The following is a 15624-nucleotide window of genomic DNA, read 5'->3' on the forward strand; positions in this document are numbered from 1 at the left end:
GACTTGAAATTTGTCCTGTAAATATTAAGGAATACTTGTACCAAGTTTCACAGCATTACGTTAGATATATTCATGTAAAACAGTATTATTGTGATGCAGTTTGGTTTGCCGGTAGAAAAGTGCGTGGTTCCTGTCTTTTCCTGTTTTTATGATGATGTTATGGACTTGTTCCTGTTCCTGTAAGAATTCCTGTATTGAAGTACCCCGATGATATGTTATTAGGTATCAACTGTTTCCTGTTTGGTTAAAATTGAATCTCTTCCCTCCCCGGCCTTCTTGAATGGAAAATTTTGGTTATGTGTGAAGTGACGATTGGATTTTGTTTTAAAAATAAAGGTATGAAATAATGTTTATTTTAATTAAATTTCAAGTGGATATAAATTTGGTAAAGGTTTTAAATATTTAAATAGTTTGTTTTCAACAAATAAAATGGCAGTAACTTTTGACAGCCATAAGTCAAATTTTTGTTTAGAGATACACTGCTAAAAATAAGGTTAAGCATTGTAAAATCATATATTTGTTTTATTTATTTATTTCTTGTTTGAGAATATGTTTATTCTCAAAATAAAAATAAAGTCTAAAGGTTTAAATAAACATCATAAAATGCACCTATTTTTATTTCTGTAACCTTTGGAAAGTTATTAACCAGATGTCTAATACAAATGAAATAAGTTTTAGAGTAGAGAGAAAGAAATGGCATAGAAGCCATAGGATAGTAAATAATGGCCCAGTTTGACCCGACGAGGAATCTAAGATGAATGTCCCCCAATTTGGTTCCCAAAAGTATGGAATATGTCCAGTAAGTACTCGATATGTGAATTTGAGGATTTTTCAAACGGCGTCCAAATTTCTTTAAGTAGTAGGAAAGTCCTCAGGTCTGTGTAAGTATCCTTTGCTTATTTGGATAAGGTAGTTAGTCTTCGTTAAATCCTCTTACCCCCCCTAACGATTCCACGACCTGCCACCGCACAAAAAAAATGAGCTGCCGTATGCATGAAGCTTTATGTGTCTGTTCCTTCTACTAGCCCCATTTCGACCCAAAGTATTTTTATAGTTGGTTCTATCCCTGTTCCCATTTGAGCAGACATGTAAAACGCTTCACAATTACACTGATAAAAATAATTGAAAATAGTTACAGAGTAGTAAAAGGACTTGTACAGATAGCAGGAGAAAGATCTGAAGAATTCAATTTGGAAAGACCTAACAATCAAGGAGACAGTTTTAGCCAGCTACTACTCGTAATAGCCATGAACGAATTGATTAGAATCATTGAAGAAAGAACCAACAAAATAGGACAATAATGGGTACCAAAGATTACAGCCAGTAAAAATAGAAGCCTCATAATATTCGGATGACATAGTTCTTACAGCAGATTCCGAGACCAAAATGCAAAAATTTCTAAACGTACGATAGAGAACCTAAAAATGGAAATTAACATCGAGAAAAGTAAATTTATGGTCGTAGGCGAAAAGAAAGAAAATAAAATAAATATAAAATGCAAAAACACTGAACTGAAAAAAATTACCGCATATGATTATCTTGGAAGTATAATTACCAATGATGGAAAAATATATCTCGAAGTAACAAGCAGGACAAAAAAATCTAACAAACTGTACTACGTACTAAATTATATAATACGATTGCGATACCGACGATACTATCATCATCATCAGTAGCTCGACTATTGGGTCCTGGCTTGTTCTAGGATTTTTCGCCATTCTGTTCTGTTCCTTGCTTTGTTCTTCCAGTTGGTAATCTCAAGTGATCTTGTTCCACTTGTTACATGTATCTAGGTTTGGGTCTTCCCTTTGACCTTATACCTACTGGTGTCTGCCTCATTATATGTTTTGGTGCTTCAGTCTCCAACATCCGTTCAACACGACCCATCCATCGCAGACGTCCGATCTTTATGGATGTTATGACGTCGAGTTCATTGTATGCTGCGTATAGTTCAAAATTATAACTTCTGCGCCATACGTCATTTTCTTTCACCCCCTTATATATGTGTCTAAGCATTTTTCTTTCAAACGTACCTAATAAGTCTTAATCTCTTTTAGACAGTGTCCATGTCTCTGATCCATATATAAGGACCGGTTTTATCAGGGTCTTGTATGTTTTGCATTTGGTTTCTATCGTGATGTTGTTAGATCTTAGATGTTTAATTAGTCCATAATATGTTTTATTAGCAATATGTATTCTTATCTTAACTTCTTCACTGACATTGTTATCTGCCGTAACTAGTGAACCTAGATATGTAAAAGTTTTCACGCTTTCGATGTTATAGTCTCCTATTGTCAAATTCTGTAGGTTTCTTTGGCCTATCGATTTGCTGGCCTTCATGTATTTGGTTTTTATTTCATTAATGTTTAGGCCGCATTACTGCATTGTGCCGCTCTTTCTATCGCATTAAATGCTTATATCATTTCCCTTTCGGTTCTAGATATGATATCAACATCATCTGCAGATATTTGTACACTTTTTGTTATTATTGTTCCTCTGGTGTTGACTTTTGACTCTCAAATTATTTTCTCTAATGTGACGTTGAATAGAATACAGGATATGACATCTCCCTGTCGTAGGTCCGTTCTAACACGGATTGTATCTGTTAGTGCGTTTTGAATTCGAATTTTGATTTGTACTTTAAGTGTTTCTTTTACTATATCCATGAGTTGAGTTGGAATATTAAACTCTTTCAGGGCGTGAATCAGAAATTCTCGATGGATGCTATCATAGGCAATCTCAAAATCAATGAACTTAAGACGAAGATATGATTTATTGTGGACTTTTGCCTACAGAAACCACATTGATATCCCCCAACTATTTGTTCCGCATATGGTCTCAATCGCTCATACACAATATTTGACAGTATTTTATATGACACAGTCAGTAGCGTTATTGCCCGGTAGTTTTTACATTGAAGCTGATCTCCTTTTTTATGTAGTGGAAAAATTACTCGGTATTTCAGTCTTGTGGCAGTTGTTTATTATTCCATATTATGTTTACTATTAGTTCGTGTATCGCATTCAATAGGGAGTCTCCGCCTTCCTTTATTAATTATGCGCTAATGTTGTCTAATCCAGTTGTCTTGTTGTTTTTCAGTCTGGTAACTGCTTCTTGAATTTCAGCTACTGAAGGGGGTGTTGTTTCTCTGGTATCCGCCCAGAAAATGCATAATACTATAATAAACGAAATGGAGATGATATATCTACGAGTACTCTGGGCTAATTAGCAAAATACAAGGAAAAGTTATTTACCAGCAATTTTATTGCTGGAATCGAATCTTATTCTTGTATGTATTAATAATATAGATATGCAAAATCCGCAGATAGTGTGCTACTTTTTTTTTAAATAAAATGGCGCCCGAAAATCGTGTTTTTTTCAATTTTTGCTCTATAACTCCAAAGATTTTAACTTTACACCAAAAACACTCAAATAAAAATTCACCGCAATTAAATTCTGCATAGAGACGTGTTTTTTCCGATTTACTTCGACGAAAACTTTCCCCGGAAAAAGCGGGTTTTTCCAACAAAATCTTTAATTTTCAACTATACTTTTATATAAGTAGTTGTTAATCAATAATTAAATACCTTGGTAACGTAAAAGCCCTTTCCATATATATTATAATTCCAGAAGTCTATGTAAATTGAATGAACAGTTTAGCAACAATTAAAATGTTAATTAAAAATTTTCGGTCGCTATAATAACGACAATAATTATGATGCATAAGAATAACTACGATTTTTTCATAAAAAGACACTATACCTATCTAATGTACTTTACAGAATTGAAATTGGACTATTTAAGCGGCCTGAGGAATATTTTAAAATTATAAACAATTTTTTGGTTTAAAAACAAATATAATATCTCGGGAAATATTAAACTAAATTAAATTGTGAAAACGGTATTCGAAATACAGCGACAGGACGCTTCTTTTAAAAGAAAACATGTTTAATTATGATGAGTGGTTCCTGAGATACAATCGGTCAAAGTTGACCGAAATTTACGGCAAAGATATAAACAATAGGATCATAATTTTCAAACCATCACCTTTTTTTTATTTTTGTCCTCTTTCTCCACACCAATTTTCATATTTTTAAAATCCTCATAACATATATTATTATAATAAAAACTATCGATACTACTTGTGAAAATTGCCAAAAATAGCAAAATTCCAATCAAAAATTAGGTAGGAGAAAATGTAACCCTCAAAGTTCAAAATCGGTATACGTTAACAAAATGCATTTTCTCGGCTTCCCATGGAGCAATTTCCCCTAACGCATTATTAAATGTCAAACTTGCTTTTGTTTTGTTATAATAGATTAATTTATTTATAAGAACAGAAAATTACATATTTTTCCAGTTGTAGGCTTTTTTTTTAAATAAACTTACTACAAGTGTACCTTTTAAAGTTAAAAACATAAATATTCTCATTTGAAAGCTGTATAATTATTTAAACAATTTTTATTTAAACAAATTAAAATATTGTGTTATAATAAATAAATTCATTTATTATAACAAAACAAAAGCAAGTTTGACATTTAATAATGCGTTAGTTCGATGGCTCTACTCGAGTTACTTGGGAACAAAAAAAGAATGAAGGAAATTGCTCCATGGGAAGCCAAGAAAATGCATTTTTTTAACGTATACCGATTTTGAACTTTGAGGGTTACATTTTCTCCAACCTAATTTTTGATTGGAATTTTGCTATTTTTGTCAATTTTCACACGTATTATCGATAGTTTTTATTATAATAATATATGTTATGAGAATTTTAAAGATATGAAAATTAGTGTGGAGAAAGAGGACAAAAATAAAAAGGTGATGTTTTAAAACTTATGATCCTATTCTTTATATCTTTGCCGTAAATTTCGGTCAACTTTGACTGGTTGTATCTCAGGAACCACTCATCATAATTAAACGTTTTTTCTTTTATAAGAAGCGTCCTGCCGATGTCTTTCGAATACCGTTTTCACAATTTAATTTAGTTTAATATTTCCCGAGATATTCTATTTGATTTTAAGCCAAAAAATTGTTTATAATTTTAAAATATTCCCGAGGCCGCTTAAATAGTCCAATTTCAATTCTGTAAAGTACATTAGATAGGTATAGTGCCTTTTTATGAAAAAATCATAGTTATTCTTATGCATCATAATTATTGTCGTTATTATAGCGACCGTAAATTTTTAATTAACATTTCAATTGTTGCTAAACTGTTCATTCAATTTCCATCGGCTTCTGGAATTATAATACATACGAAAAGGGCTTTTACGTTACCAAGTTATTTAATTATTGATTAACAGCTACTTACCTAAAAGTTTAGTTGAAAATTAAAGATTTTGTTGGAAAAACCCGCTTTTTCCGGGGAAAGTTTTCGTCGAAGTAAATCGGAAAAAACACATCTCTATGCAGAATTTAATTGCAGTGAATTTTCATTTGGATGTTTTTGGTGTAAAGTTAAAATCTCTGGAGTTATAGAGCAAAAATTGAAAAAAACACGATTGTCGGGCGCCATTTTGTTTATAAAAAAAGTAGCACACTATCTGAGGACTTTGCATACCTATATTATTAATATATAGGATCTTATAATTCGATTCCAGCAATAAAATTGCTAGTAAATAACTTTTCCAAAAAATGGCCTATTCTCCGATAATCAGCCCAGACTAGAGCTATAGTCGGAAAGACCAAGAATATGAAATGAGACAATAAGATGGATAACCAAACAGAAACCAATAATAAACAAAATATTAAAGAGACAATTAAACTGGTATGGACATCTGATGAGAATGAAACCAGTAGACTAACGAGAAAAATTCACGAAATAAGAAAGATCACAAAAAAAGAAAAAAGGCAGACCGAGGAAAAATGAACACATCAAAAATAATAGATGTGAGAAAGATTAAACATAAAACACTTGAAAAATGCAAATAATAGCAAAAGACAGAAGGTAATGAAAGAGACGGGTGAATATGTAGCATAACTAAGACCACGTCCGACACCTGAAAGGGTATAAGGATGGGGAAAAAGGAAGAAAGATTTCTGGTAACTATGTTTTGGTAGAAACACAATGCCTATAAATAGATATAGCTTGAAATCAAACTATGAAATACTTTCTTATACCTTTTCATATTTTAGTAAATACTCTTCATCTGATAACAGTTACTAGTCCAAGCAATGAAGCTTAAAATAGTACAAAACCTCGCAATTTTTACAGAATGGATAGATTTGATTGAAAATTTGAGAATAAGTAGTGGATAGTCCAAGGATCAAAATCTATATGATGCCAAAATGAGCTTTTACCATGGGGCTGGTTGCAACCCCATCTCAGGGGTGTAAATTTTTTATTATATTTTGACCGCAAAAGTTGGTAAAAACATTCATTCTAAACAAAAAACGTTCAATACATTTTTTTGATAAAATTAATAGTTTTCGATTTATTCGCTTTCGAAAGTGTTAGTTTTATATCGAAAAAATCAATGTTTTTAATAAGTTTTCTGTTAATAACTCCAAAAGTTTTCGTTTTATCAAAACCACTTTACTTAACAAAAATGTACCTGATGAAAAAATAAACAAAACCGTTTTTTTAATTTTCTTTAAGACCAATAGTAATCGAGCTATACTTTATAATACTTATGTTAGCTCTTCTTCGTCAAATGCTAAATATTGTAGTTTCAAAGTCAAAAGACGGGAAAACTATGCATTTTTCGAGGATAACTTGTTCAAACTTATTTAAGGTATATAAGAATATCTATCTCAGGAAATAAAAAAAGTATCTAGCTCAAAAATTAAGTGACTTATAATGAAAAGAATCTCAGTCCCTATTTATTTCAGCGAAAAAGTGATCGAAAGCAACCCCCTAATCACCATCCTAATTAAAATAATTAGTCATTGACCTTATTTTGTCTTCTTTATTTATGTATTACTAATAAGTTCTAGAAGTTTGACCGGCTTAGAGTGATTAGTTTAAAAAAAAAGGAGTTATAAGCGAATAACGAATTTTTGCAGTTTGGAAAAAATGGCCTTTTCTTCAGAATAGAAAGATTAGCGTCAGCGGTACGAAAAAATGTTTAAATATGAAATTGTAGCTTATTTAATTTCCAAGAAAGTGATTTGCAAAATTTTTTTCTACGGCAAAAATTGAGTGAGCTATTGACAATTAAATCTTGTATTGACATGCAAAAACCACCTTTACCAACTCTTTCAAAGTCACCTCTTTTTGCGACTGAGGATTTTAAAAACTGAGGCTTATAGATCTTCTAAAAACCTACAAAATTCTTTTTTACCAAACTTTCTACCATAAAAAATAAAAAGTTACGGTTAAAAAATCAATCTATTTTTTCTGAAAAAAAAAGAGAAATCCAACTGGAAGCATAATAATGTAAGTTAGCGGTGTTTTTAGTTATTTACCTTATTCATTCTTTTTTATGTAGGATTGTAAATATTTTATCTTAATTTTTAAGATACCCTGTATATAATATTTCTTTAATTATTCGTATTTACAAACACGAAACAAGCGGTTGTCGGCGAGGCTCTAAAATGCACAGATGGGTGGGCGTATCTAATCGAGGGGTAGTTTAAGTGAGCAGTTTCTGTTTATTTTTAAGACATAAAAATAACAAAGTAGAGCCCTTTGACCCAATTTTTATTACTAATAGGCTAGTTCCCGCGAAAGCGAATTAAACCATGAAAAGGGGAAGATTAGCAGTAAGGGAATTTTGGTTGTGTGGGAACGAATACATGGAGTCGATTCTAACATCTTAAACGCGACAGATCTGTTCTTAGGTTAAGGGATAATACTTAGACGGGTATTTTATTGATTAGATGCAAATTATCTATAAATACATTTCCCTTTTGTAAGAGTAAGTACACGTAAGATTTTTGGTCGCAAATTACACTTTTACACTTTTACATTTCGTTATTTTAATGGTATCAATAAGTTAGTTCATCTATTTTATTAATTAAAACTATTAAACATCAAACGGACTTTTATTACGATCGTCTTTAAACAAAACCTACATTTATTTATGTATTTTAGTGATAGATTCTAGAAGTTTGACTGGCTTAGAATGATTGGTTTAAAAAAAATGGAATTAAAAGCGAATCAGGAATTTTTGTAGTTTAATAAAAAATGCCTTTTTCTTCAGAATAGGAAGATTAGCATCAGAGATACAAATTGTAGGTTATTTAAATTCCAAGAATTTGGTTTGAAAAACTTTTTCTACGGCAAAAATTGAGTGAATCGTAAATGAGTATATCGAAAAATATTGATTTTTTCGATATAAAACTAACACTTTCGATAGCGAATAAATCGAAAACTATTAATTTTATCAAAAAAATGTATACAACATTTTTTGCTTAGAGTGAACGTTTTTATCAACTTTTACGGTCAAAATATAATAAGAAATTTCCACCCCCGAGATGGGGTGGCTACCACCCCCATGATAAAAGCGCCTTTCGGCATCATATAGATTTTGATCCTTGGACTATCCACTACTTATTCTCAAATTTTCAAGCAAATCGATCCATTCTGTAAAAATTACGAGGTGAAAAGCTTCATTACTTGGACTATACTGTCTAAATCTAGTTAATATATTTTTATCAGGTCTTTTTATCAGATTTTCACAATATCTCCACTTTAATGTAATTCTTAAATGTTTTTAATTTTTTTGTACTTACACAGTTTTCATTGCTATTTGAAGTAAATTATCATTTTTAACATCCTTGGATCCAAAAACATCGGGACATAATGTCTTGACAGTAAAGTGAGTATCAATGGTATATTTGGCAGCTTCATTGCTGTAATAACAACTATGAAGGAAAAGCGCTGTCTGCAGTTCTAAAACAAAAATTTTTTAGGAATATTTTTCTGGAATTTGAAAGGAGTACATGTAGTAACTACAACAAAAAACAACTTTCTGGAACAACTTATTATAGTCCAGGCAGCTTCTCCAGGCAGGTTCTGTCAAAAAGCAGACGATAATGGACTAAGATTTTTATAGTAGTCTAATTTTTTGCTGGAATCACATCAGGATGTACCTTATATCAATAATCACTAGACTTAGGCAAATATGCAAATAAAAAAGTATGAAATATGCGCATAAATATGCAATATTTTATGCAAAAATATGCAGTATTTTATGCAAAATATGCACATTTATCTAGGAAATAAGCATGTAGTAAAAAATATTTACAATATTTTTTTATTTACAAAAATACTTACAATATTATAAATACATAACATATACAATTATTTTAACATATAAATATTATTTTGAATTGTGGTAACAATAGATTATCAAATGATGTTCAAAATTTTCTAATAAAAACTTATGGCTTCTAGCTGAATACATATATTTGTAAATAGAAAAACTTCTTTCGACATCAACTGAAGTAACTGGGACATGTTTCAAATTTACTATAATAGATGGTTCTAAATTAAGTGGTTCGGAAAATGTCCCAGCTAGTACTTGAACCACTTCAGAAAGAACCAGGTAACCACTATTTTTTTCCATGGTTACTTTAAATTTTTGAAAAATTTCCTTTCCAATAGTACCTTTAACGTTTTGACACAATGACTCAAATTCTTTTATTAAAACTGTACTCTCTAACAATGATAATTTGGAGGATTCTAATTGAGTTATAGTTTTCTGGATAAAACTATAATTTGATTTTATGAATGACAGTTGCTGTTGGAGGATGTTATTTTGGAAGGCTTGCTTAGCTTCCAATAAAGATTGGCAACTATCATCCGTTAAAAGGTTAATTATTTTTTTTAAATCAACAAAATGATCAGCATAGAAATTAGCTGCTTCCAACCATGTTCCCCAACGTGTTAAGATGGGTTGCGGTGGCAGTGGAACAGCAGGAAGCATATCTCTGTAACATTGTATTCTTACAGGTGATTTCAGGAATACCTTTTTGACGCTCGATATTAAACTGTTAACTAGTGGAAATTTTTTTCTTATTTCCTCCGCAACTCTATTTATTCCATGCGCTAAACAAGTGACGTGTATTAAGTTTGGATAAAATATTTTTAAATTTTGTCCTGTTTTCACCATATATGGTGCGGCATCAGATAAAATAAGCAATAATTTATCATTAGGCACAGCAGCAGGAAGAAAAAAGTTTGCTAATGCTTCTTGTAGAAACCGTGATATTGTTAGAGCGTTGGTTTTTTCCACTTGCTTACAGGAAATTAAATACGATTTTGGAAAGGTTTCATCGCTAAGTACACCAATCAATAAGTGCACAATGTACCTTCCTGACGAGTCAGTGGTCTCGTCCACACATATGTAAAAGTAATTATTACCTATTTCGGCTTTTATGTTGTGGATAACTGAGGAGTATAACAAATTTACATTATTTCTCTTTAGAGTTCGTTCACTGGGAATGTTTTGTTTGCAATATTTTTTTAAAAAAGAACTAAAGTTTTCATTAGATAATTTTGAAAGCGGTATATTAGAAGATACTAATGCACGACACAAGTCTTCGTTAAAAATTTCTTGTTCGGTTTGTTTTTTGGAACTTGACTGAAAGCACTTGAACAATGAAGGTTGATATTTTTCACCGGATGTGGTTTTTACTTTTTTAGCTAAATGTTTCGCGGTTCTGACATGCTGATCTATTTGAATTTTTTTTTCACATGAAATCTAAAAAAAATATAAATATTCTATAGTTGTACCCATTTTTAAAATCTAAGATTGTAGAAATAAACTAAAAATGAACCGTTTTTGCATAACAATTAAAATATCTAAATTAAAACAAATAAAAATCGGTGTAGTAATCTTGAAAATGTCAAGAAATGACTGCAAGAAGGAAGAACCCCCAAATATTCACAAGAGGCTCTTGGTCTTTTCTGTTTACATTTAAAGAAAAAATACTGTGAAAATAAATTAAAAGCACTTAACTAATTAAGTCCAATATATGATATGTTTTTGTCTTTAGCAAAATTAAAGCAAACTATGCTATTGTTAGAAAAAAAATGTTAGCGACCTTTCAAGCGAACTTTAAGTAGACTATTTAATGATTTGAATTTTAAATAGGTATCCTTTTTTTTATCGCAAGGAGTTTAAAAAATGCTTGAAAAAAGAAAAAATACATCGATTTATTGTGAACTAGCCTTGTGTCGGTACTTTTCTTAAACATAATCTCCAATTTTAAAATCTTTGTTTGTACCACCGTGTAAATTTTTAAAATAAAATAAAAAAAAATAATACGTATGTACTTACGGTTTTGCCACAACATGAGCAATAAACTTTATCCATATCCATAGATAGCTTTGTATGCATAAAAAAGTTAAAGAAGCTGCAGGCTTATACAAACCTAGAAGAATTGGGTGTTTGGCAGATAACCAAGGCAAACCACTGTTAAGTGTAGAAGAAAAACTAGACACGTGGAAGAAATATATGTAAGTAACTTTTGCAGATGAAAGGCAGAATACCATTGAATACACTGAATGGCAAACAGGACCCCGATTACCATTGAAGAAGTTACGTCAGCTATTAAAACAACTAAAGATGGTAAAGCTGTAGGGCCTGATCAGTTTTATGTAGAATTCCTAAAACTTATGGATGAACAAGGAATAGAATGGATAACAACTGTATTCAACAAAATATACGTAACTGGAAAATACCCTAAAGCTGGTTAAAGTCAACCTTCGTAACTTTACCCAAATAGTAAATGCCAAAACATGTGAAGACTACAGAACAATTAGCCTAATGAGCCATTTACTCAAAACGTTTCTGAAAGTGATACACGGCAGAATATATAAAAAAATGCGAAGAACAGGTATCATGGACGCAGTTTGGATTCCGCGATGCCTTAGGCACCCGAGAGGCTCTATTCGCTGTCCAAGTGCTTATGCAGTGATGCAGGGATGTTAACTGTGACGTGTATATTTGTTTTATCAATTACAAAAAGCCGTTCGATAGAGTAAAACATGATAATCTCATAAACATCTGGACAGAAGCGGAAGTAGATGATAGAGACTTGAGAATTATATATAATTTGTATTACAATCAAACTGCCAATATTAAAGTGGATGACCAATTGACAGAGGCAGTCTCCATATATAGAGGAGTAAGGCAAGGATGCAGCCTGTCCCCGGTGCTGTTTAATATATACTCTGAATGTATCTTCGAGCAAGCGCTGGGAGAACTACAGGAAGGCGTATTAGTCAATGGAGTGCGTCTGAACAACATGAGATATGCCGACGACGCTGTAGTTTTTGCAGACAGTCTGGATGGTTTGCAGAGAATAATGTCGCGCATATCAGATATAAGTAGAGAATACGGATTTGATCTCAATTCGAAAAAAAAAAAACAAAGTACATGGTGGTCAGTAAGCGCGAAATATTAAATACACAGCTTTTGGTTAACCAACAACTAATTGACAGGGCCGACAGCTACACATACCTTGGTACCAACATAAACAGCCGGTGGGACCACTCAAGTGAAATAAAACAACGCATAGGAAAAGCGAGATCAGCGTTCATAATGATGAAGTATCTTTTCAGAAGCCACGATTTACCTCTTGCTACCAAAATCTCTATAATCAGATGCTATGTATTTTATACGCTGTTGTGCGGAGTGGAGGCCTGGACACTTTCCGAGGCTTCTTTGAGAAAACTCGAGGCATTCGAGATGTGGTGTTACAGGCGCATTTTGAGAATTTCGTGGGTGGATCGTGTGATTAATGTTGAGGTTCTACGTAGAATAGGCAAGGAATGCGAGATTATTAACACAATCCAAGAGCGCAAACTGGAATATCTTGACCATGTTATGAGGAATGAACAGAGATATGGCTTGTTGCAACTCATTCTTCAGGGCAAGGTATTTGGAAAGGGAGGACCAGGGAGAAGAAGAGTATCTAGGCTTCAAAACCTGAGAAAGTGGTTTAATTCATCGACAACCGGACTGTTCAGAATAGCTGCAAGCAAAGTTAGGATAGCCATGCTGATCGCCAACATCCGAAACGGATAGGCACCTTAAGAAGAAGAAGAATGGTATACATCCAGCTACAGGAATTTTATTTTCCTCCTGGATTTTTGAAAATTAATGTAGACCTCTTATACATAATTTACAGCCTACATATTCCATCTACAAAACGTGTGCTAAATTTTATTGTGATCGATTCAATAGTTTTTGTATTATGTATTTTGCAATCCAGGATCCGCAAAAGAAATTACAAAATACAAAATTATGCTGGGCACACAATAAGCACTTTAGATAGTCGAAATTGAATTGAACAGACGATTTTGAAATCCTTTTCATCCGAGATATATATTTAAAAAATTTAAAATCGGATGACAGGAAACCGAGAATATTTTCGACTCTAGTTGGAGTCATCATCAGAGAGGGGTAGGTTTGCTGCTCTCTGCCCCAAGTGACGAAACTCCGAGAGCTTATCCCCGAATTGCAACTGACATTTATGGAGTAGGTGTCTAGCGACATCTGCCAACTGAAAGTCAAAGTTTTCAACCTAATCATATAAAAAAATCAACTAAAAATCGTCGATTTAGAGTGCTGGTTTGCGCTCTCTGTTCTAAGTGAAAAATAAGACAGTTTTGCTTTTGCATTGCAACTGAAAAAAAATGGTATACATTTTTATTTTATTTTATATTAGTTTTACTCCTTTGAGTAACTAGGTCCTTTTTCCGTTGAAATTTACCAGCTGAACAGACGGGGTCATGAATTGTAAGTTTTTGAATTCCCTCTTGTCTTACTCGCTTCTGCATCCAACTGGCTTGCAATTTTTAGAAGCCATGGAGGTCTTACCAGGAATAGAGTCGAATATCGTCGATTTAGAGTGCTGGTTTGCGCTCTCTGTTCTAAGTGAAAAATAAGACAGTTTTGTCTTCGCATTGTAACTGAATAAAACGGATATACATTTTTATTTTATATTAAATTTTCAATTTATAGCCAGACAAATGTTATGTAAACATGAAAAATGAAAACTTTTACTTTCTAAAATTCTTTTAGTAGGTGCAATATCTCTCGAGTTATAGGCGAAAACATGGGTACAAAAAGCAAGAATTTTCGAATTTATTCAGATTTTGATATATTATTTTATAATCAAATGATTATACAGGGTGATTGATTAGTGGGGTAAAGCTCAATAGATCCGCTATAGTAATAGATAGCAATAAAAGTTAATAACAAAAATTTTAGCCACCTTTGAGCTTCACATTACAAAATTAGTTAGAACGTTACAGGGTGTTCGATAACACAGTGGCAGACCAAACTTATGTTTTTTTAAATGAAACACCCTATATTTTATTTTATATTCGAAATCCTGTTAACTTTTCCATCACAAAAATATAAAACATTGTTATGCTATACAGGGTATTTACAAAGTTATAACCAATTTTGTATGAAAATCGTAACAATTACAACTCCCTGCAATGCCTTATTTTTTATTTATTGTCAAAATTTTCAAGTATTATTGACATTGCTAATTTTCTTTATATCAAATACAGGGTGAGTCAAAACGCAAGTACATTATTTTATCAGTAATATTAAATGGAAAACCATGTATTTTATATCATTATTGAAAAGTAACATTACCGTACTTTCATTTTTATATTACATTATGTCCAAATTTATTATTTTTCGAGATATTTTCATTTTTCCGAGTAAATTATTTTAGGTGTTTAAATTTACCTAAATTTTAAGTAAGCCATGAATGAATTGACAATTGACGATTACTGATTATCAATCCGCTAATCAATGTAATAATGTAACAAATAAAGAAATAAAAATAATTTATTAGTAATACATTTTACAAAAAAAACACAACCACAACATGCAATATTTTTGAAACAATTAAAAACTAATTTTTTTATGTAAATGTAAGAAATAAAGAAAGAAAATTAGTAATAAATTTTACAAAAAAACACACAAGCACAAAATTCAACATTTTGTGAAGACAATTAAACACTACTTTTGTATGTAAATGTAACAATGCAACAAATAAAGAACGAAAAATAATTTATTAGTAATACATTTTGCAAAAAAGCATGTTTGAAAAAATTAGAAGCTACTTTTAATAAAATATTTTTAATATTTAATTACATAAGGTGTTCAAGATTACCTCGTAACACATTTACACACGCCTAAAAACGATCATTGAATGAGCTACTTACTCTACGAAGTAGGGATGGCGGTTTTTGACAAAACACCGGTTTTCGGTTATACCGGTTTTTTTTGCTTCCGGTTTAACCTGGCGGTTATAACCGGCCAAAAAAACCGGTTATTCCAAAAACCGGTTTTCGGTTTTTTTAATCCAATAGGTTATAATGTTATATTTACAATGCACTTTAGTTTGCGATACTCCATTCGACTCGATACTCGATATCAATATGATCAAAATTAGTACTATCGAAAGAACATCAATACCAATATAAATAAAACACAATTTTAATAAAACCATTTTATTCTATTAAATATTATATTTATTTATTATTTTATTATTATTATTATATATTTATTGATTATTATTAAATATATTATAGCGTAAGATTAATATATACATATTGCAATAATATACAATTTAACCCAACCTTTTCAACTTATAAAAAATTTCTCAGACTTTCAAATGGGATTTAAAAAAAATAATATCAACATAAAT

The 15624-nt window shown here is 31.4% G+C and overlaps 1 protein-coding gene across 1 annotated transcript in view; it reads right to left on the reverse strand.

Moving 5' to 3' along the window:
• Positions 1–15624, reverse strand: part of LOC114334456 (alpha-tocopherol transfer protein-like) — a 48492-nt gene that overhangs the window by 18619 nt on the left and 14249 nt on the right. Inside the window, exon 3 of the mRNA XM_028284496.2 lies at positions 8674–8833. Within this exon, the coding sequence (XP_028140297.1) occupies positions 8674–8833 (160 nt within the window). The remainder of the gene's footprint in view (positions 1–8673; positions 8834–15624) is intronic.

The sequence above is a fragment of the Diabrotica virgifera genome, chromosome 3 (genome assembly GCF_917563875.1).
Source record: "Diabrotica virgifera virgifera chromosome 3, PGI_DIABVI_V3a".
Taxonomy (NCBI): domain Eukaryota; kingdom Metazoa; phylum Arthropoda; class Insecta; order Coleoptera; family Chrysomelidae; genus Diabrotica; species Diabrotica virgifera.